Here is a 23,667-nt window from a genome sequence, read left to right as displayed (position 1 = left end):
AGTTGAATTAGCTGGAGAATCTGCCCTGCTTGTTGAGGCACATGGAAAAAAAACATCAGATACAAAAGTAATGTACTTACCATAATATTACATCTGTGTTGTCTTATTTTTCCATCTCAACATTTCCTCCCACAGTCACCCATCCAAATTGTCATTGTTCCCCTGCTAGACTGCACCAAACCTGCCTGGAGCCTTGTTTGTTTGCAGTCCTTTTAGATTGCTCCTCAGGTTAGTGTTTTGCTTAGTTATGAGAGTTTCCTTCTTTAGGATTGGGAGTCATATCTGAAGGAGCCAACTTGATCTGAGGACTGTTAGAATGATTGTACATTTTTCGTGGAGGGGGGTGGGCTTGAGCCTTGGAGCCCAAAGTCTGAACTGCTGGCCTTGGATCTGTCTGGATCTGACATACCCACATGTTGAGACAAGCAGAAGAAGGCAACACTGATATAACATTATGGTAAGTACTTAACTTTCATATGTTATGTGATCCTATCTCGCCTACATTCTGAATGATGGGTTCGGAGCCGATCCCTCGGCTCCGACTCGGCACGCTTATGCCAAAGAGCGAAGTCTCTTATTGGCTGAGCTTACTATATCCCAGGATGCACCACTACCAGTCCCCCAGATCTCGTTTGCCGCTTCCCTGCGAAGACGTGGTCTCGAGCTGGCTGGGCTGAGTAGCTTTTATTAACTACTTTTCTGTCAGTTTTTTTGCTGTTTTTTGGTCACAAAAGCTGTTTTTACGGCTATCGCTTCTTTGTGTACGAGTGGATTGTGAAGATTGTTGTGTGAGATTGGGTTGAGTTTGTTTTTGGCCCCCTTACATCCAGGGCCTTCCCACACGGTCAACCTTTGAAAACCTTTCAGGGTCTCTAATCTACAGTAGTTGGGAGTTCCCTGTCATTTACAGCTAGTGTTTGTGTTAAACTTTAGTTTTAAGCTTAGATTTATCACAAGCTAGTCTATAGTTGTTTGAATTCCTGTCAAGAATTCTTGAACATCATGTCTCAAACCCCTAGGCCTTCGGGCTTTAAAAAATGTTCGAAATGTGGTTTTAAGATGTCTATTACTGACGATCATTTGCTATGTGTGTATTGTCTAGGGGCAAAGCACTTGCAGGAGTCATGCAGCGTATGCCACGCTTTTTCCTCAAGGGTCCTCCAGGAGAGGAAAAATAAATTGATTCTTAAAGGGTTAATTAAACCCTCTTTTGAAGAAGCCTTGGCATCCTCTTCGGCACCTGCCAAAAAGAAAAGGGCTTCGGTTCCGACCAGTCCGTCGGATCCGACAGCCAAGAGACCTAGGCAGGCCTCTCCTTCAGCTTCAAAGACTTCGGAGCCGAGGTCGGAACGGTCTGCCTCGATGCCACCAGTATCGACTCCTCTGGCTTCGGAGCCGATGGCTGGGGCATCGAGGCGGGTCACCGCCGGCTCCACTGCTCTCGGAGCCGACAAAGGTCGCCCGCTCAGACACTTCCTCCTCGGCGCGAAGTCTACTTCGGCACCGATGGAATCTGGTGTGGTATTCCTCGGCGCCGATTCTCATCGAGTCGCCGGAGCGGTCCCCTAGTCCCTTGGGGCCGATGGAGAGGCCTTCAACCCGTTCTGTTTCCTCTCGGTCTTGAGGATGTCGGATTCTGATATAGACAGGGTGCTCCAAAGACTGTTCCAGTCCCCAGTCTTCCAAAATTTGTTTCGGTTCCGACCCAGTTGGCTTCGGAGCCGATGACCATGGCCCACCCATTGCCATTCCTCCTCCGACTGCTTGGCTCTGTCGGAGCAGGTGCTGTTGGAGCCGGTGGAGATCTCAGGGTCGGCTCGACCCTTACTCCAACCCGGCCTCGGATCCGAGTTTGGTACGCGGACTTCTTCGGCTGGACCCGAGGGTGATGTTTGGGACCTATGCTTTCGGTTCCGAGCCTCCCTCTCGGTGCTTCGCTGCGGGACTTCCGTCGACTATCATGGCTCGAGACCGGACACTCCCAGGATTCTGGGGTCCGGCTTTCAGGGCCATGAGGAGTGCCTTGGCCAAGTCCTCTTCGCCATCTCTCCGGTTTACCAGCACCTTCCTGGGCGTGGAGACTGGGTCTTTGGCAGTTCCCCTGTCCGTAACCAGCGGAGCCCGAGGCCTGAGGTTACCCCAGTGGGGTTCCCTCCTCCTGAGGGTTCTTCGAGTTGTCTTCAGAGGAACCTCCAAGGAAGAGATCGTGCAAGAGGAAGCACGTGGACTCCCCGAGTCTATTACATCGGACACTGATATGGATGATGCGGAGGGGTCCCCAGTCGTCCTCGGATGATGTCTCATTTGCAGACATCTTAGAGATCCTCAAACAACGAGGCGGCTGGATATCCAAACCCCCTCTGCTGGCGAATCAGTGCTCCTCAAGGCCTTTGGGGCTCAGCCCTCCGCCTCCTGGGTGTCTCCGCCGACGAGCTTCTGGATTTAGTTTGTCAAAGGCGTGGGAACATCCAGATACCGTGGAACCAGTCCCTTCTCGTCCAAATAAATTCTTATCTGCTCCCCGAGAAGGAGTTCCTTACTAAAGGCGTGGCTGTAGATGCCATGGTGGTGGCATCTGCTACACAACAGGACGTGGCAGAGGCTTCAACGTCTATCCATCCTCCTAATAAGGAGTCTAGGAGTATGGATAGGTGCGGAAGCGCACCCTGACTTCAGCGGCCTTTACCTTAAGGTCTCTGAACTATTTGAAACATTTTACAAGGCTTCAGAGGGATCTGGTCAAGGAGTTGTCAGATTCACTCTCGGGTAACCTACCTGAGCAGCTAGCCCAGTCCGTTAGCTCTCAGTTGGCTATCCTTATGTCAATTTCTAACTCGTCCATGAGGCTCATTTCCTATGCGGCCGAAGGCGGGTAGAGCGGCAGGCACAGGCGTGGCTCTCGAGACAAGCCTGGCTCCGCTTGTGTCAGTTCTGGAGGCCTTCAAGTCTTCCTCGCCGACGCTCCCTTTGATGGGTCCTCATTGTTTGGACCCAAGGTGAAAGACACCCTTACCCGCTGTGAACAAGAGGGAAAACGTTATCTGCCGTAGGGGCCCATTATTCCACTCCCTTCGGCCTTACCCCAAGGCCAAAGGAGGGGGAAAATGTGGTTCAAAATCTAAGTTTTTCTCCCAACAGGAAGATTCCCGTCCAGAGGCAGAGGCGGGAAATTTTTCAGGGAGACGCCGTCCCAGAGGCGGCAGAGGGCCCCGCAATTCTGGAGACCCGAGTCCTTTCGTGGCTCTTCAGCCTCCCACACCACATGAGGGATTGCCCGGCTGTGCTGCTCGAGCCAGTCGGGTGTCGTTTTGCCAAGCACCTAAAAGCCTGGGAGTCAATCACTCAGGACAGATGGGTGCTTCGGATCATTGCCGGAGGTTACACCATCCCATTCAAAGACTCACCCCTCCGTCCAAGAGAATCCCGGACCCACCACCCAGTCAAAGGGAAATAGCAGCCGCAGAAGCTTTAAAGCTGCTAGAAAAGGAGTCATCCAACCGGTCCCCACAGACCAGATCGGATCAGGAAATTACTCCAGGTTCTTTTTAGTGCCAAAAAAGACAGGGGACCTGAGACCAATATTGGATCTCAGCAGACTGAACCAATCCGTAACGAAATCCAGATTCCGAATGGTCACGTTACAATCCATTCTCCCGTTGCTGGAGAAGGATGTTTGGATGTGCTCCATAGACCTCAAGGACGCCTATTATCACATACCGATACATCAGGCGTCCAGAAGGTATCTGCGCTTCAGCCTGGGAGCCAGTCATTACCAATTTTGTGCTCTGCCCTTTGGTCTCACCACAGCCCGCAGGGTGTTCACCAAGTGTTTGGCAGTAGTGACGGCTCACCTGAGAAGTCTTGGATTCCAAGTGTTTCCCTATCTCGACGACTGGCTCCTGACTGCCACTACCAGGCATCTACTAATGGACAACCTCAAAGCCACCATCTCCCTGGGTGTTTCCCTAGGGATTACATTCAATTGGTCAAAGTCTGTCTTGCTGCCCTCTCAACATAAAGTTTATAGGGGCAGAGATAGACTCAAGATTGATGCGTCTTTCTTCCTGCCGAAAGGATCCGAACCTTACAGGGCCAAGTTCAAGCTCTGATCTCGAGATCCAAAGCCCCAGCCAGGATGGTCCTACAGGTTTTAGGCTCAATGTCTGCCACGGTTCTTTTAGTTCCTCTAGCAAGATTACACATGAGGATTCTTCAGTGGCTCTTGTCAACTCAATGGTCCTTTCAGGATCTTCCCTCAATCATCACATCATGATTACGGAAATATGCAAAAGGGACCTTCGCTGGTGGCTTCAGACATCCAACTTGGATCAAGGAAAACCCTTTGTTCTCCCCCCTCCAGTGGTTACCCTGACGACAGATGCCTCCCAGATAGGGTGGGGGGGGCATTGTCTGGGCAGGCTAGTTCAGGGCTCCTGGCTTCCGGACGAAGCTCTTCTCCACATCAACGTGTTGGAAATGAGGGCTGTACTTCTATCCCTACAGGCCTTACACAAGTTTCTTCCTCAAGGCATCATCGCCATCCACACAGACAACATGTCGGTGGTTTGGTATCTGAACAAACAAGGAGGGACCAGATCGTATCCCCTTTGCAGAGAGGCCATGAGAGTATGGGAATGGGATGTAGCTACCAACCGCTTCTTGGTAGCGACCCACATCCCGGAAAATCAAATGTATTGGCGGACAAATTAAGCAGGACAATTCTCTCTCCTCACGAATGGTCTCTAAACCGCACAGTAGCAGCTCAGGTTTTCAAGAGATGGGGGCCGTGCTGCGACCTATTTGCAACTCCACAAAACACCAAGTGCCAGAGGTTCTTCTCCTTGATTCCACATCAGGAAGTACCAGCCATGGATGCTCTAGCACAACCTTGGCCAACAGGGCTACTTTATGCCTTTCCTCCAATTCCACTCCTTCCAAAAGTTATTCAAAAAGCTTCTCAACTGGGGTCTTCAATGATTCTGATTGCCCCATACTGGCCTCGTCAGATATGGTTTCCTTACCTGAAAAAGCATGCAGTGGACGATCCGTGGACCTTGGACCTGATCCCGGATTTGCTAATCCATCAGTCGGGACATTGGCATCAGTCCCTTCAATCTCTAAAATTGACAGCTTGGCTCCTCCACTTCCAACCTTAGTTAGAAGGCACACACTAGACCGGAAGTTGTTCACATTTTATCTTCGGCCCACAAACCCACCACTAACAAATTGTACCTCAGTAAGTGGAAGAGGTTTGCTATCTGGGCTCAACTCAAGGGCTTAGACCCTATCACTGCTCCTGTCCCAGAGGTTTTGAAATTCTTAACATCCCTGTTTAATCAGGGATCTTCTGTCTCAACTATTAAAGTCCAACTAGCTGCTATCTCGAAATTCCACGAATCCACGGATCCTCCTTTGATGAGCAGCAGACTATGCAAAACGTTCATTAAAGGTGCCAGTCTGTTAAGACCACCAGTTTTTCATCCTGCACCTCCGTGGGATCTAGATTTGGTGCTTCGTGCATTAACATCTCCCCCTTTTGAACCGGCTGCTACATGCGAATTAAAATATCTATCTTGGAAAACGGCATTCTTAGTGGCTATTACCTCTGCAAGGAGAGTCTCAGAGCTTCAAGCCCTGTCTATTAAACCACCGTACTTGATTTTCCACAAGGATAGAGTATCACTTAGGCCTAATCCATCCTTTGTCCCCAAAGTCTGTTCTACTTTCTGTCTTCAACAATCTCTAGAGCTACCAGTTTTCTTTCCAAAATTCTCTAATGAAGCAGAATATACTCTCCATAAATTGGATGTTCACAGGCAATTACGCTTCTATTTAGACAGGACTCAGCAACTTCGTAAGTCAGACCAGTTGTTTGTGTCCTTCTCAGATAATAAATTGGGCCAAACCATTACAAAGCTACAATCTCAAAATGGATCAGAGATTGCATAACTCAGGCCTATTCTTCTTGAATAAACAACTTACATCATCTATCAAAGCTCATTCTACAAGAGCTATGGCTACTTCTATAGCCTTTCATTCCAAGCTCGCTATATCGGAAATTTGTGCTGCGGCTACTTGGTCCAATCCGCACACTTTCATTTCCCACTACAAATTGGATGTGGCATCTAGAGGACGAGCTTCATTTGGTTCCACGGTACTCAGGAGTGTTTTCCAGTGAGCCACCCAGGATTCAGGTGCTAGGGACGCTGTCCCATCATTCAGAATGTAGGCGAGATAGGATCACATAACATCTTTTAGTTATGTACTCACCATAACTTCAGATGTTTGGGATCCATCTCGCCTACATTCCTGATACCCACCCTCCTTCCCCCTGCCTTGCAGATCAGAAGAGATTGAACGGTTTTGAGTTCTACTGTTTTATCTTGTTTCATCTGACGATGTTATATAAGCAGGGTATGCATGTGTGCATGTATGCGGACAAACTAGATCTGGGGGACTGGTAGTGGTGCATCCTGGGATATAGTAAGCTCAGCCAATAAGAGACTTCGCTCTTTGGCATAAGCGTGCAGTCGGAGCCGAGGATCGGCTCCGAACCCATCATTCAGAATGTAGGCGAGATGGATCCCAAACATCTGAAGTTATGGTGAGTACATAACTAAAAGTTCTCTTGCATCACCTATGTGGTAACTTGGAGCTGCCCCCCCATCCCACCCCCAGGTTGGACATGCAGGCAATGGCTCCTCACTCCCATCCTACCTGTCCAGCAGCTGCAGACACCTAAGAATCGACTGAACAGTGATCATCTGTGATGTAGCCAGGGCTTTATCCCTCTACACCATAGAGCTGGCATATGAAAATATAAACCTTAGTAACACAAGAATGTTCTTAAAAAAATATTTTGCTCTCATTTGCTGCTTATTTTGTCCTGTTGCCCATGGAGTTATGTATATCTTTGCACTTGTCCCTGTGCAGTTTACATGTAATGTATTAATGTTTGTGATTTATTTTTTTTTATTGTTAATGTGTATGGACCTTTTTGTAAGTGTATTCAAATATCAACGGTAAAAAAGTATCCCTTTTCTTGAATGTTTTATGGATTTTGAGAATCCTAAAATAATTTCAGCAATATTAGAAATGAATGAGTAATTTAATGTTAACTTCCAGCCTAGTTGCTTGTCAGCTGTGGTTTGTGTATAATGTACCAAGTCTTCTAATTACTGCAGGAAGATGCTGGATGGATGCACTGGAACTAGCTTTGAAATGCTCCAGCTTGTTGAAACGTACAATGATCCGAGAAGGAAAAGAGCATGACCTGAATTCTTCAGACAGTTCGCAAGTTGTTCTTTATGGCCTGTTGCGTAATAGTGGTCACACAGGGGAAACCTGCCAGTGAGTACAGCAGAAAGGACATTTTACAACATGTTTCACTTAGTGTAAAATTTGATGGCAAAGTAGTAAAAGAGGGTATCCAGTCACTCTTCAGTTTTCTATTAAGGACAAAGGCATTCTAAAATTAAATAATTTTTGTTTTGAGTATATCTTGAATTTTCTGTGTGGTACTAATTTCCCTGCTTTACTTTAAGTGATTAGCATTGTATTATAATTTTATACAGGCCTAATAAGTGTCATGCCAGTGGAGTTGCATTTTACTACCAAAGTTGCTGCTTCCCACACTGCATTTTGTGTTATCTGTAAGATTGCATCAAGTAGGCATTGCATTGTTTAATTCCATCTTTCCATTTATTTGCTATGACTGAGCAGTGATCCGTTTGTTCTTTGACATTTTCATTTGTTTCCTTTGAACTTTGTAAGTCTTCATCTTATAAACCTTATTTCAAGGTATTGTTGAACATTACTGACATTTCCTGATTACGTTGACATGACATTTTTCCCTAGAGGTCTGTGCCTTGTTTCACACTCTTGATCAAACCTTTGAATTCAGTGGCATAATTGCTTTGCTTTGTAAAATGCTATAAAGGCTTGCTTGTAGCTACCCCCCCCTACTTCACTGACTTTCTCAGAGTGGAATGTGCTTGCATGGTGTAACCAAGTAGAAAGTAATAAAATTTCACAGAAAACCAAAGTTACGTGCAGGTAAATGGTACAGGTATGTAAATTAGTAAAGGGGAGAGATACTTACCTAATTTGTTATAGGGATAGTACAGTTGTGTATACTTACCATAAATGTAGATGTTCGAGTGTCTTCACTGTTGCAGTCATCACACTTGGGTTATCCTGCCAGGGGTAGCCCTCAGTCACCCTGAATACCAGAGGCTTAGTATTTCTGCGTCGGTTGCTGTCACTCCAGGACTGGCAGTTGACGCCATTACATCAGTTTTTCTTGCCCCAACTGTCAGGAGCCCCCAAATAAGGAGCTAGGTTATGGTGGAAGAACACCACCAGTAGAAAGTAAATACCAAAAATTCCCTGTAAGGAGTGAGGACGAGAGACAGAGAGAGACAAGGGGGGGGGGGGGTGGAGGGTTGGAAACCAGGACTGCAACAGTGAATACACTCGAACATCTACATTTATGGTAAGGGTACACAACTGTACTATGTTCTTCGTGTTTCACTGTTGCAGTCATCACACTTGGGTTGATTCCCAAAGCTGAAGAAAAGGGTGGAGGCAGTCAAGAAGACTGGGGGCTGGCTAGGATGCCCTGCAAGACTGCGGTTGCAAAACCTGCCTTGGATTTGGAGAAGATAGGCAGGTGGTAATGCTTGGTGAAGGATGAATGGACGTCCATGTTGCAGCCTCCAGTATGTCCAGGGTGGGAACCTCTCTGAGGAAAGCTGCAGAGGTGGAGGTTGCCCTGGTGGAATGTGTCCTGACCACCTTAGTGGGTGGTTTCCCATGGTGTTTGTAGCAGAAATGGATGCAGTGTGGTATCCATTTGGAGATTGTTTGTTTGGATATGGCCTTGCCCTCTGCCCCTGCTGCAAAGCTGACTAGCAATTGGTCACTTTTCCTAAAAGATTTAGTCCTATCCAGGTAGAATCTGAGCTGTCTGTGCACATCTAAAGAATGCAGAATTCTTTCCTTCTTGTTTTGTGGGTTAGGGAAAAAGGTGGGCAAATGAATCGATTGGTTGAGAGCCACACTGGACACCACTTTAGGCATGAAAGTTGGGTTAGTCCTGAGGGAGACCCTGTCAGCATGGAAAATCATGAAGTGCTCTTACAGCCATGAGTGCTTGTAGCTCTGAAACTCTTTTAGCTGAAGTGATGGCCAGAAGAAAGGCTGTTTTCCAAGAGAGGAATTTAACTCTGCTGAAGCTGCAGTCTCAAAGGGGGGTAGGGTAAGCTTTTCCAACACAAAGTTAAGGTCCCAAGCTGGGGTAGGAGCTCTTATGGGTGCCCTTAAATTGTTAGCCTCTTTAAGGAACTGTTTGATGAGAGGGTGAGAGAAGAGAGGTGGCTCTATGCTGTAATGAGCAGAGATGGCAGAGGCATGAATTTTAATAGAAGAGAAGGATTAGGCCTCTGTGTAGTAGGTCTGCTAGGTAATCCAGAATGAGAGGTATAGAGGGTTGTGCTGTTTCAGCTCCTGTAGCCTGGATCCAGGTGCAAAACCTTTTTCACTTTTCATCATAGGATTTTCTAGTGCTGGAGCGTCTGGCCTTGTGTATAACATCCAGGACTTGTTTACTTAGGCTGGCAGCTAGAGGAAAGGTCAGGGTATAAGCCAGGCTGCCAGGTTCAGGGTCTGCAGTTGCGGATGCATGAACTTTCCATTCTTCTGAGTCAGGAGAGTTGAGATCTGAGGTAGGTGGCAGGGGTGACAGGCTGCGCAGCAGTGGGTACCAGTGCTGGCATGGCCAGTCTGTGGCAATCAAGATTGCCCTTGGTTTTTCCTCCCTTATTTTGAGCAGTATCCTTGAAATTAGTGGTAGAGGTGGAAATGCATAGATCAAGAGGCTTTCCCATTGGAAGGATAGAGCATCCACTTTCCAGGCCTTGCTCTGAGGTTCCCTGGTGCAGAATTTGCTGTGCTGGTGCTTGTTGTGGGAGGCAAAGAGGTCCACTTTCAGGGTGCCCCATTTCTGGGTTGCAAGGTTGAAGGTTCTGTGGTCTTGCTGCCACTCATGTGGGTCTAGCAGGTTTCTGCTTAAGTTGTCTGCCAGAGAGTTTAGGGAGCCTGGCAGGAAATGTGCTAGCAGGTGTATTTGCATGACTGAAGCCGTGTGCCAAGGGGTCATGATGAGCCTGCAGAGAGGATAAGAGTGAGTTCCTCCATGCTTGTTGATATTCCACATCACTGTGGTGTTGTCTGTTTTGATCACTAGAGGCCCCGGGGAGAGTAGGGGTCCGAAAGCTGTCAGAGCATGCTGAACAGCTAGCACCTTTTTTTGGTTGATGTACAGATGTGTTTGATTTGGACACCAGTGGCCCTGAATGCACCTGCCGTCCAGGTGTACACCCCAGGCATAATCTGATGCGTCTGTGGTGAGGGTCTGGGCGGCGTGGGGTTGTGAGAAGGGAAGACCCCTGTTTTGGTTGCATGCTGCTGCCCACCAAAGAAAATCTTTCTTTAGACAGGGTGTCATAGGTATGATAATTTCCAGGTCCTGAGAGTGTTGACACCAAAGGCTTTTTAGGTACCATTGTAGTTTCCTCATATGCAGTCTGGCATATGGAATGAGTAGAATGCAGGAGGCCATGAACCCTAGAGCTTGCAGGATTTTCCTTTTGGATAAGTGCGTTCTGGTGGCTAGTTGAGAGAAGTAGCCTGTCAGGTAGGCTTGTTTTTCTGGAGTAAGAAATGCCAGCTGGGATGCCGTGTCCAGGCTTGCAACCAGGAATACAATTTTTTGAGTAGGGGCTAGTTTTGATTTCTTTTCATTTATAGTATATCCCAGGGAGGTCAGTAGGTCCTTTACAAAGGTCAGGTGCTGTAACAGCTTTTCCTGACTGACTGCCTGAATCAGGTAGTCGTCTAAGTAGGGGTTTTTGTTTGTCTTTTTGACTTTTCCCGGTTAGGGGTCGCCACAGTGGAACTCCGGTCCGCTAATGATTGGCAGTCGATTTTTATGGTGCAGAATTGCCAGCCCGACGCCCAACTTTCAGCGAAGGCACGCCCATTCACGCATGTCTTTCGAAGGCCACTCGACCGCCGGGAGGACATGCAGACTCCACACAGAAGGCACCCCAGCCATGGATCGAACAGGAGAACCTCTTGCTGTGAGGTAACAATGCTACCGCTGTACCACCGCGGCTTAGTCATCTAGGGGTAAATTTGAATGTTTCTTTGTCTGCGAAAAGCAATGGCTGGAGCCAGGTATTTTGTGAAAACTCTGGGAGCAGTGGATAAGCCAAAAGGAAGCACAGAGAACTGAAAGTGCATAGATCCTGCCCTGAAACGTAGATATTTCCTGCAAGGTTCCCTGAGTGGGATGTGTAGGTAGGTCTCTTTTAGGTCTAGGGTGGATAACCAAGCATCCTTGGAAAGCATCAGAAGAAGCTGCTGGAGGGGTGAGCATTTTGAATTTTGGTATCACCAGGAAGGTGTTTAGAATTGATAGATCAAGGATTGGGCACTAGGTGCCCTCTTTTCTGGGTACCAGGAAAAGCCTGTAATTAAAACCTTGGCTTATCTGGTCTGCAGGAACAGGGTGTATTGCCCTCATGGAGAGCAGGGAATGGATTTGTGTTTTGGCCTCTGCCCACTGGTTTGGAGGAAGATGTGGGAACCCTTTTGGGATTGTCAGTGTGTGGAAATAAAATTTGTATCCCTGGGACACCATGTTGAGGACCCATCAGTCATTGGTAATAGAGGCCCAGTTTGCATGGACAGTGAGTTTCCCCCCCCTAGGGGCACAAGCAGATGAGCAGAGGTAAGGGGTGGAGGTGTAAAGTCATTGTGAGTTCTTTCCATAAGGACGTGGCTTAGCACTCCCTGTTTTTGAAGTGGAGTAACTCCATTGCTTAGATCTCTGCATTCCCTGGGACTGCTGTCTGGGGTGCTGCTTCCCCTAGGTCTTGGCTGAGCTGGCCTGGAAGGGACCAGAAAGGACCAATGTTTGGATGGGTAATGCTACTGAACCTTGGAGTCTGGACCTGTAAGAAGTCTTTAACTGTCTGCATAGATTTAGCTTTTTCTTCCATCTTTTTTAAGACCTCTTCTGCCTTGGTGACAAACAAATTGTCTTTGTTCAATGGTGCGTCCAATAGTTTTGATTTGACATGGTCTGGCAAGGTCTGTTCCTTAAGCCAAGCATGCCTTCTAAGTACAGAACCAGTGAGTGCTGCCCTGCAAGATGCTTCTAGGGCGTTAAAGCCACATTGCAAGGTGTGTTTAGTAACTTAGCTTGCAGAATGTATAAGCTCTTTTAATTCTTTATTTTCTGCACAAGCAGGAAAGATAGATATTTTTTGTTTGATGAGTTCCATGGTATGTTGGTATTCCAGTGTGCGGAACTGACAATTTAGCGCTCTAGTGGCAAGAGTTGCAGAGGTGTATACTTTTTTACCCCATCTGTCTAAAGCTTGGGAACCCTGTCCGAGGGGGTGGGATTCTTAGCTGTGGTTGCTTTAATTTCTGTAGGTCCTTGGGAGAGGACCTCTGGGTCAGCAGTAGGATTTTTTAAAAGAAATTTATGAGAGTCAGGGACTCTGTAATATGTCAGGTTACCTGAGAGCCAGGAGGAAGGGTGTCAGGAGTCAAACTGGATTCCATAAAGACATCATCTAGAACATCCAAGACAGGAGGAATGGCTAAAGGTCTGTGTTCTGGTAAATCTAAGAATTCCCTGAGTCTCGTTTTGGCCTGACGATAGTCCTGACATTCCCATTGGAAATGCCCCCTTAAAGTATGTAGTGTTTCACCAAATTAAAAATCCTCTGGAGGAGAGGCAGAAGGAATGGATTCCTCTGCATCTGAATCCTCATAAGCAGATAAGGGTTGCATCTCTTCATATTCAGAAACCTCAGAGTCATCGGACTCCTGGTCAGATAAAACTGCTGGGGACAAGTCCCTTTTTCTTTTGGAAGTGGTAGGTTGGCTTCCCCTAATAAGCATGATGAGGTATTCCGCCATTTTAAGCATTTGAGATTGAGGCATGGAAGCAGGTGCCTGAGCTTGGGTCGTTGATTTTTTAGGCATAGTTTGTACCCTGGACCTTAGAAACTTGGTGGTTTTAGAAAGAACTGAAGACGTGAAAGAAGTCATTAGTTTGTGTCGAGTATCGGTAGTGCAAAGAACTTCCTCGAAAGCCAGTGCCTGCTCAGCGGCTTCGGACCCATCCAAGGTAAAGACTTCCGCAAGATCCTTAGTCAAAGAGGAGTCTTGCGGCCTTCCGGACTCCGAATGGGTCTCGGTAGCAGCCTGCAAATCCATAGAAGCAGGCATCAGGAGCTGCGAAAGTGCCTCGTTGAGGACTGGAGAACTGACGACTAGCTTAACGGAAGCGTCGTTGGCAGTTTTGGACCTGTGCTGCCTATCTCTGTCTTTATCCTTAGGTTTTTTTGGAAGATCGTTAAAAAAACTGGTTTGTTGATACAACTTTTTAATAATAAAATAAAAACGATGATACATCGACAAAAATATCTCCGTACTAAGCGCTTTCACCCAACATCGTAAAGGGCATCTTCAGAGTACAAATTCTTTAAAATGAAAGCCATCCTTAAAATACTTTAAATTAAATAGGTACATTAATTAAATAATTGTATAATTGCATAATTATAATAACACTAAAATTCATCTAAGCCCCAAAAGCAAATGTCCAATACTGTGAACAATAAAGAAAACCTAATAGTTGTTTTATGAAGTAAATGTTTGATAAACAGTAAGTGAATAGATAAAACTTGTTAAACAAGGATCATAATGTATTACATTTTAGAACAGAACATTTAGTATTGGATTAGTTCAAAATTGAATATTAGAGAGGAATGCACATTTTGTAATGTGGAAACCTTGACACGTCTGTGCAGATGTTGCTTAGTTAGGCCATACTCCTATATTGCATTCAGGTGTACAAACCCAAGTGTGGGACAGAGCAGGGTTTTAGTAAGTGTTGTTCACTAGTGGCTTTAAAAATACAGCCTGTTGAGTACAACTATAAAAAGAGTCTAAGATAAGATAGGTTTTCTTTGCACCCTAGTAAGTAAAAAAAACAAAACAAATATTTTTTATTATAATCTTGTGGGAGCTTTAATTCAGAATTATGTCCTAATATGGTTTAAGGAAAGGATATATATTTTCTCATTGTCATGGGTTTTGCCTTTTAGTATGGATAGTGGAAGTACTTGTTGTAACACTTAGTGCTATACTTGCATTACTGAAGTTCAGCCACTGATCTTGACAGAGCTAATTTTTTATCTTACATGAAGATGATTTAGTGTCCTATTTCACAGCTGGTCATGTTGTTCAAGTATTCTAAAAATAGTCCCAGCAAAATAAATTCATTGTCTCAAAGGGGGTTGAGCATTTGTAGCTACAATATTATTCTTTCATCTGCCAGTTTTTCACTTTCATGCCTAGATTTCTGGATGCCTTTATTTTGAATGGTGATGAGCTGAACATATTTTTGGCTCTGTTTGAAGGAACTGAGTCTATTGGAGACAGCAAGATGGAATTGTTGACTGTTGAATGTTTTCCCTCAAGGAGACTCCTACTGGATTGTTCACACATAAAAAAGACTCTATTCATACCAAGCATAGCATGGCATTATTGTCTTGCAAGACTGTTTATAAAGCATTGTTTTAAAACCATATGAACTCTTAGCTGGTGCTACCTGCAATAGAGGTGGGACTTACCCCCATATTAATTCTTTCATACTGTTTCTTGTTGTGATTTCTTAGATGATGATCAACTCAAAGAATGAACTCCTTCTATTCCTGTGTTTCAGTTTTCTGCATATGCGTTTACCCTTCTAGTCTCGTGTACGTACAGCTAGCATCCAAAAGCTTTCAGTCTTTCCTAGGTGTGCAAGAAGTCAGGTCTAGGCGAGAGTACGTGGGCCATAAAAGTGACGTCGGCATGGAGTAGCCCTCTTTCCAGCCACCAGTTGTACACTAGGTGTTTCTGCTTTCGCTGACAACCGGTTCAAGTTTCAAGCTAAGTACCCCGTTGGGTACCTTTTTAGTTCTTCCTTTTGTATTACTGCCTTTTCATGTCATCCAGAAAGGGTAAATGTCAGTGCCGTCGTCAGATCCTTCATAAAGACACTCATGATAAGTATTTGTTTTGTCTCGGATGGTCGCAAGATTATAAGGCCTGCCCTATTTGCCAGGCGTTTGTTCCAAAAACGTTGCACAGTTGTCTGCATGTGCTCAATTTGTACTTAGAGAACCATCTTCTAAAACAACTTGCTTTGCGTATGGGGGGGCTCATCAGATGTCGCCTCTGAACCGCCAAAAAACAAGTCCAAATCTTTACAGCCTGTAACGCTTGCTGAGCCTCTTCCGGCTAATCCACAGCTGTGGTCGACATCTGCCTGGCTTTAGGATCTGGACCCAGATCTGCCACACCAGATGTCGTGGGTATCTCTGTGGAAGCCGTACTACTGGTGAGTGACAGCGCATCTGCAGAGGCTATTCTGATGACTGTTTTGGATGCCGGGGGGAACCTTCCAATTCCCTACCTCAGACTTTGACACCCGCTCCTAAACAGGCACTCATTGGGACTCTCAAGTGGAGAGAAACAAGGAAGCATATTTCCCAGCCAGCAGAAAGTATTCCAGACTGGCAGGCTTTTACCAAAGCCTTTTTCTCACTTTCATGGCCCTGAGGCTTACATCAGCTGCTTCTGCTCCTGCACCTTTTCCTCCTCTCCTTAGTCCTAGGCCTCAACCTGCAGACAGTTACTGGGGAAGAGGACATCTGTTCAGATTCCTCAGATGCTTCCCTCTCTTATAATTCACAACTCTCTTCTCCCTTGGGATATGGATCCCCAGCAGAAGAATCTATAGACCCAGATTCCCCTGTTGAAGACCTTCTCTGAAACTGTTTTTAAAATGAAGGAACACTTCAAATGGGAATCCACAGACATGTCTGAAATACAAAAGAGGTACTATGACCTCATTCAAATGGAAACACCAAGCCCTTCGGCTATTCCTCCTATACTGTCTGCTTTTTTAGATGCCTTTTCCTCTGCATCTCTCAATCAGGACTCACAACCTCCTGCTCCTCGTAGAGCAGACAGACTGTACAAAGTTCCAGGTTCAGCTAAGCACTTGATTAAGTGCCCTCCTGCAGATCCAGCTACCATTTCTATCTCCACAGACAAAGCTTCCAAACTCTTGCCTACCACCACCACCCTTCCTGCTGACAAAGACAGCAAAACTATGAAAAGGCTAGGCAAAAAGATTTACACCTCTTCCACTTTGGCATTTACAGCTACTAGTTACCAGACTCATATGGCAAAGTACACCCTGTCTCTTCTAGACTCTGCCACCCAACAGTTGGCAGACATTCCAGACTCCTCAGCCAAATCAGCTATGTCTTCTCTACTGGCCCTTACATCTCAGGTCACCAGGCATTCAATTAAGTGTAGCTATGATGCTGCAGAATCCTCAGCAAGGTCAGCAGCTTCAGCACTTCGTAGATACTCCTGGCTGCACTTGCAAGACCTGCCAGATGATTTCAGGGCTAAGCTCAGTGATACACCACTAAACAGTGCTGCCTTATTTGGCTCAAAAGTAGCAGATCTTTTCAAATCCCTGCAACAAAAAGGAAAAGAGATGCAGGATCTTTAACATCTGCTAGTTTCCCCTGTACTTAAAGTTTACAGGAGCTATCCTGCAAAAACACAGTTCATCAGGAAACACTCCAATCCGGCTCCTCAAACTAGACACAGGCAAGCAAGGAAGAAAAATCCTTCAGCTAGAACACCTTCCTCCTCTAGTCAAAGGAAGACTTTTCTGGACAGGGCAGGTAGTGTCTGACTACCTGCCACTCCTGCCTCCCCTACCAGCTGCCTCCATCCCACTGTCTGCTCCCCTTTCCCATTGCCTTCCTCTTTGGAATCAGATCACTTCAGACAAGTGGGTCCTCTCCATCCTCCAAGATGGTTACTTCTGGTCTTGGATAACCTCTCCAGTAAGTCTAGGCAAGCTACAACCTCCTGCTCACCAACTGCCCCTCCTGCTACCAGTACTACAGTCCCTTTTAAACCAGGACAGTATAGAAAGAATACCTCCCTCCCAATTTGGAAAAGGGTTCTACTCAAGGATTTTCTTAATTCCCAGAAAAGAAGGGCCATGGAGACCCATCCTAGACCTTTCAAGGCTCAATCCTTAAAGGTGCCAACTTTCAAAATGCTGACCCTGCCAACTCTATTCTCTCTTATTATGGGCAAAGGCTTCCTAGCTACACTAGACATCAAGGATGCCTACTTACACATTCCCATAAGACCCACAAACAGGAAACACTTAAGATTCTTAGATGGCTCCTCACATTTGCAGTTCTCTGCCTTGCCTTTTGGACTTTCAACCGCACCCAGAGTCTTCACCAAATGCCTGGCTCCAGTAACAGCCTTTTGCAGGACAAAAGGGATACACATATTCCCATATCTGGATGACATGCTTTTACAGGCTGCCAGCCAGGAAACACTCCTAACCCATATCAAGTTTGTGATGTGTCTCCTACAGGCTCTTGGGTTCCAAATAAACTTCCCAAAGTCCCACCTCATACCGACCCAAGACATTGTGTTCTTAGGGTGCAGAATCCACACAGACATGATGGAGGCATACCTGCCCTCAGCAAAGGTGAGTTCTCTTATAGAGCAGCTGCAAGGGATTCTACTCTCCCCTCATCTGACTGCAAGGCAGTACCTCAAGCTGCTGGGTTACATGGCAGCTACCATTCCCATGCTACCCCTAGCTCGATAACACATGAGAAAACTACAGTGGTACCTATGCTCTGTCTGGAAACAACACAGCCACTCACTGGAACACATTTTGCCTTTGCTTCCATGCCTAAAACAGGAGATCTTATAGTGGCTGGCCCAGGTGAAGCTCAACCAAGGACTCCCCCTCCAACCACCTCAACCTTCTCAGGTCATGCAAACGGATGCCTCAGACCTGGGGTAGGGGGCCACTCTCAGCCATTGAAAAGTTCAAGGCCAGTGGACATACAGGCAGAAAATAGAACACATCACTGCCAGAGAAATGAGGCAATCCTCCTAGCCATTCAGGCATTCACTCCTTTCCTTCATTAGGGATCCCTCCTGATATGCACAGACAACACTGCAGTCCTGTGGTATATCAACAAATAAGGAGTGACCAAGTCCTACCTACTCTGCAGACTTTCTATACTAGTGTGGGAGGTAGCCACTTCCCAGGGAATTACCCTGAAAGCAGCATACATTCCTTCTCTCTACAACTCCCAAGCAGATTTTTTGAGCAGAACCAGCACAAACAGTCATGAATGGATGTTCTCAGGGATATCTTCCTGGACATGGCCCACAGATGGGGTAAACCACAAATAGACCTCTTTGCCTCTGCCATTAACAACAGGCAACTTCCTGGATATTGTACCAGGACACCAGACCCACAGGCACTGGCAACAGATGCCTTCACTATTTCACGGAAGGAGAAATACCTTCATGCATTCCCCCCATCCCTCTCATTCAGATGGTCCTGCTACGGATTTAGCAGGAGAATCCAAAAATCTTGTTGGTGACTCCCTACTGGCCCTGACAGCATTGGTTCCCCTTACTCCTTGAGTTGTCCAAGAGCAGTCCACCTCACACAGCACAGGGGATCTTAAATCCACCCACACAGGCAGCTGCTACACCTGACCCTGTGGCGGATAGGCTTCTGATCCCATACAGACACCTTTACGATGAGGACGTGGTCAATGTCAACACTAGAAAATCTTACCTGTCTAAATGGAAAAGGTTCATTTCTTGCTGTCAAAATAAGCAGCTGGATCTGCTTAATAGTGACAGTCCCCTAGTGCTGTCTTATTTGTGTGAGTTACTTCAGACCAGCTTGGCCTACTCATCTGTTAAGGCACACCTGGCTGCTATCTCTACATGCCTACACATGGATCCCCCCTTGAAATCCAGGCTCCCTTTGAAGCTCTTCTTCAAAGGGTTCCTACATCTCAGACACCTCCTCCGCGCCGGAAACCTACCCCTCCTCCTTGGGATCTCAACTGTTTGCTGGAGAAGCTTACACTGCCACCCTTTGAGCCTGCTGATCAAGCTTCCCTAAAGCTCTGCACCTGGACGACAGTCCTTATAGTGGCTATCACTTCTGCCAGAAGGGTATCAGAGCTCCAGGCACTAATAGCTACCCCTCCCTTTCTTGTCTTTCATAAAGCCACAGTTACCCTCAGGACAAATCCATACTTCATGCCCAATGTAGTCAATGACCTGTCTCTCAATCAGGCCATCCACTTACCTGTTTTTTATCCAAACCCCTGTGGAAGAAGTGAAAGAATACTTCATTCCCTGGATTGTTCACAGACAAATTAGATTCTACCTCCACAACACTAAGTCTATCAGAAAGACTGACCAACTTTTCAGATCTTTCTACCTTAGAGCACTAGGGAAGGCTGTGTCCAAACAGACTATTTCAACTTGGATTTCCAAGGCCATTACCTTCTGTTACCAACACCATGGTAAATCACTTCAGGGTACAGTAAAAGCCGACTCCACTAGAGCCATGGCATCCTCAGGGGCTTTCTTCAAGGGCCTAGACACCTCCTCTATCCTGGAGGCAACCACCTGGTCTTCAGTTCACACCTTCACCAAACACTACAAACTAGACTATATTTGTAGGTCCAGGGCAGGGTTCTCTAGGGCTATCCTGCATGGGTTCCTGGAATCTACTTCCATACCAACCACCCTTTCTCAGTGAGCTTTGGCACTCGCCCATATGCAGAATACTGCAACATAGGAATAGAAGGACATAGAAAAGTTGTGTAAGAACTTACCATAACCGTAGATGTCCTTCTCTTCCATGTTGCAGTATTACTACCCTCCCCTCCTTCCCTACTTATCAGTTATGTTTCCCTTTCTGGATGGTAGTGACTTGGCATTGGCCTATTAGGTCTGGCTCCAACTGGGGCCTTCAGTTCTAAGGGCTGGTGAATACCAACGTCACTTTTGGCCCACGTACTCTTGCCTAGACCTGACGTGTCGTGCACTTAAGATGGACTGAAAGCTTTTTGATACTGGCCGTACGTGCATGAGATTAGAAGGGTAAACCCATATGCAGAGTACTGCAACATTGAAGACAAGGACATAAGTTCTTACACAACTTATCTTTATTCAAACCTACTATTTTTCCATTTCTATGAAAAGTTTAACATGCAATTTTGCAATTTTTTGGCATCTTTGCTTGAATGATCTTTGCAAGCTGGCGGTTTCAGGCATGGGAAACACATCCCTGGACATGATTTTCAGTTTCAATTCTGCTCTGCTTGAGTATTTTGTACAACATTACCATCTTTGTTGTTTTCCAGAATGTCTGAGGAGTTGTTAATAATAATATGAAAATTTGTGGGTTGTGCCTATATATGCAAAGGGGTTAAGTGCAAATAAATTATGCTGATTATAGAAAATCTCAGTCCTGCACTGAAACACCCTCAATAAATTCTCCTATCTTCAGTAGTGTAAAATGGGTTAAACTGGTGTACTTATGTACAATAGAAGCTGTATGTATATATTAGTATGTGCTAGCATGTGTAAGCCTGCACACACTGTCCTGAAATTATTTAAGACAACCTGTGCTCACCCCAGCTTTTCAGCAGTAAACAAAAGCAGCTTTAAGGTTTCATTTACTGAATCTAAGGATATCCTTATTTGGAAACCCTGCTTGATCATTTAAAAAGTTGGAAAGGGAGAAGCTAGAATGAGGGAAAGAGAAGACAAGGAACACATGGAAAGAAGACATAAAGAGGGTTGTACTGGTGGGAAAGGAGGGGCACTATGTTTTTGTGGAGACTCACCATTTTCCCAAATTTGTATTCTGATAAATTATGTAAAGTGCCAAAGTCCAATATGTTTGTTTTTCAATAATCTAAGGGAAGATTCTTTAGTAATTGCCATATCAAAGTTTGAATGCTGCCAGCTTTACCCTTTCTGACAAAGTGGAAAATGTTTTGGATAACTTTGGTAAAAATGTTAATTTACATTTCTGAAGGCCAATGTGGAAAAAGAATAGTCAGGTACATTTATATATATATATATATATATATATATATTTGCTGGCTTTCTATGATAATTTGAGGAATTTAAAATGCTGATCACCCTCCTTCAGATGCTAAAACCCATATGTGTGTGTCAGACAGGGTGAGCAGAACTAAGATAGACCCTCACAAATGGAAGTTACACCTGGAGTGTTTTATGAATTGATCAATCTACAGGGAATTCCTCACTTAGGTCTGTTTGCCTTCAGTCAAAACAGACAAAAGAAATTCTACTCCAGGACGCCATGCTGATCCGCCTGCACAACAGATGCCTTTTCAATCCCATGGACCGGAATGTTCCTGAATGCCCTTCCTCTGAATAACTAGTGTTGTCAAGATTCAGAACTCCAAAGATAATTGTGGTGACCCCTTTTTATCTTAGGCAGTGGATGTCCTCCTATATCAGTGTTGCAGTATTCATCACCTCTGAGATTTCCTGCCAAAGATAGCCCAACATCCAGCCAGTATACCAAAGTCTTTGTTACCTAGTAGCACTGTACGTCAAACATATACTTTTCTCTCAAGCATAGGACAGAAAGTTGATGTATGTACACTGCCAACACAGAACTTTATTGCCGTATGTCCAAATGGCATTATCGAACGTCATCTGAATGCTCTTTGTTGTGCTAGTTATACTGAGCCTATACTTTTAGATAAGTATCCCTTTGGGGTACATTTTTCTTTTTATTCCATTTTATAGAAGGTTACATGCTATCCAAAAAAGGGAAATGTCAGTGTGGGATGCAGATTCCCCATAAGGACCATCATGATAGATGCCTATTTTTCTAAGGTGCATTTCACGACCACACTGTGTTCCATCTGTCAGGCTTGTGTTCCAAATACTTTGCATAGCCATCTTTCTTCCCTTTCAATATATTTTGGAACCAACGCATCAAGTTATTGGCCTAAAGTACTGTGGCAGAATTAGCTTGCCCTGAGGTACAGCCACCACTTGAGAAAAAGGCCAAGAAATTTAGGCCTGAGCCTGCTGCTGTCCAAACTCCACTGGACATCTCTCTTGAGGTGGATGAGAACCCAGAGGACTGCTCAGAATTGCTGTAATTTCCTGTGGTGCCACCTTATCAGACCTGCCTTCTCGCACATCCTAGGAGGCCTTGCAGATGTCTGCAGTGGATGTTAAGGGGAAAGCACAGCTGATGATCTCTCATGGCCCTAAAGGGAATCATAGTTTCATAGTTTCATAGTTTAGTACTAGGCTATCTGCCCTGGGGCATTTGTAAGCCTAGCCATAGTGATGTGGCTTTCGCCACCCCATGAAATGGTACAAAAATGCACAGAATAGATTTAGAATACTGTGACTCTGTCTAGTAGTGACACAGTGAAGGCCCCCTTATATAATAGAATTAGTTTACTGTGCCCCTGTCTAGCAGTGACACAGATGTGACCCCTGGGGTAAACTTACGATCTCCCATCCACTCATCAAGATTTCTCTTGAAGAGAGTCAGTGAGGGGCTCTGCCTAACATAAACTGGGATCTTGTTCCAAAGCATGGGAAGCATCTGGGTTATGAATCTATCCCTCCAGCATGTCCTATTCATACTTGTGCCAAGGTTCCTTGTCAGGGAAGAGGTGGCTGGTACCTTGATCAAATCCGGGCTGGGGTCCAAGCCATTCATCCGTTGTCAAAGCAGATGTCCCTTTAAAGAAAAGGCAGAAGACTAAGCATGTGGTGCCAGCTGCCAGACAGCCACAGAAAGAATGGCAGGACTTCGCACAAGGCTTATTCAGTGCCTTGATTGCTTTAAAGCCTCCCCAGCGGGTTTCTATTGCTACACTTCCTTGGTTCTCTACCCCCTAAAATGGCAGGGGGGACCCTGAGTTCTCGGATGAGGATTCTGACTCTGGCGCTGACTGCTTAGCCTACTTATCTTACAGCCTTCTCTTTTTAGACTATGGGAAAGAGGAAGAGGAATCTGTTAGTCATGATGCTCCTTTAAAAGAACTATCCATTTGGGACACTGTCCTGCATATGATGGAGCATTTTAAATGGGATTGCTCTCAGGTATCAGATGTCCAGAAGAAGGTACTATGAGTTGTTACAAATGGACTTTCCTAAACCTTCTGCTGCCCCTCCTGTGCTTGGCTGCTTTATTAGATGCCTTCTCTGCTGCTGCTGTGGCCCCAGACTACCAGTGTCCATTTCTATAAAATCCAGATGTGATGCTGCTGATGCCTGTTCAAGGGCTGCTACCTCAGGCTCTCTGATGAGGCGCTATTCCTGACTTCGCCTTCAAGCCTTAATGGATGATGATAAGATGAAAATTCTGGATGCTCCTTTGGATAACCAGAATTTATTTGGCACTGCTGTGGCAAAGTTCTTTAAGACTTTTCAGGATCAGGGTAAGGTCATGTAAGATTTAAACCGCATCTTTGTTTCTCCCATTCTCAAGTTTCAGAGCAACTATCCTTCAAAACTGCATTTTTGCATAGACTGCCTGGACAGTCTTCCAAGGGTAAGAAGGCTCCTTGGTTCATTTTTTCTAATAAGCCTACTCAAATGCCCAGGTCCTGTAAGCCACCCTTTCCTGATAACTTTGCAGCCATCTAC

The 23,667-nt window shown here is 45.7% G+C and overlaps 1 protein-coding gene across 1 annotated transcript in view; it reads left to right on the top strand.

Moving 5' to 3' along the window:
• OSBPL8 (oxysterol binding protein like 8) overlaps positions 1 to 23,667 on the top strand; it is a 3,324,100-nt gene that overhangs the window by 1,031,155 nt on the left and 2,269,278 nt on the right. Inside the window, exon 10 of the mRNA XM_044087980.1 lies at positions 7,185 to 7,350. Within this exon, the coding sequence (XP_043943915.1) occupies positions 7,185 to 7,350 (166 nt within the window). The remainder of the gene's footprint in view (positions 1 to 7,184; positions 7,351 to 23,667) is intronic.

This window comes from Protopterus annectens, chromosome 11.part0 (assembly GCF_019279795.1).
Source record: "Protopterus annectens isolate FY-2018-M chromosome 11.part0, PAN1.0, whole genome shotgun sequence".
NCBI classification, from domain to species: domain Eukaryota; kingdom Metazoa; phylum Chordata; order Ceratodontiformes; family Protopteridae; genus Protopterus; species Protopterus annectens.
Note: the sequence above shows the minus strand (reverse complement) of the source record. Positions and strands in the feature narration are given on the sequence as shown.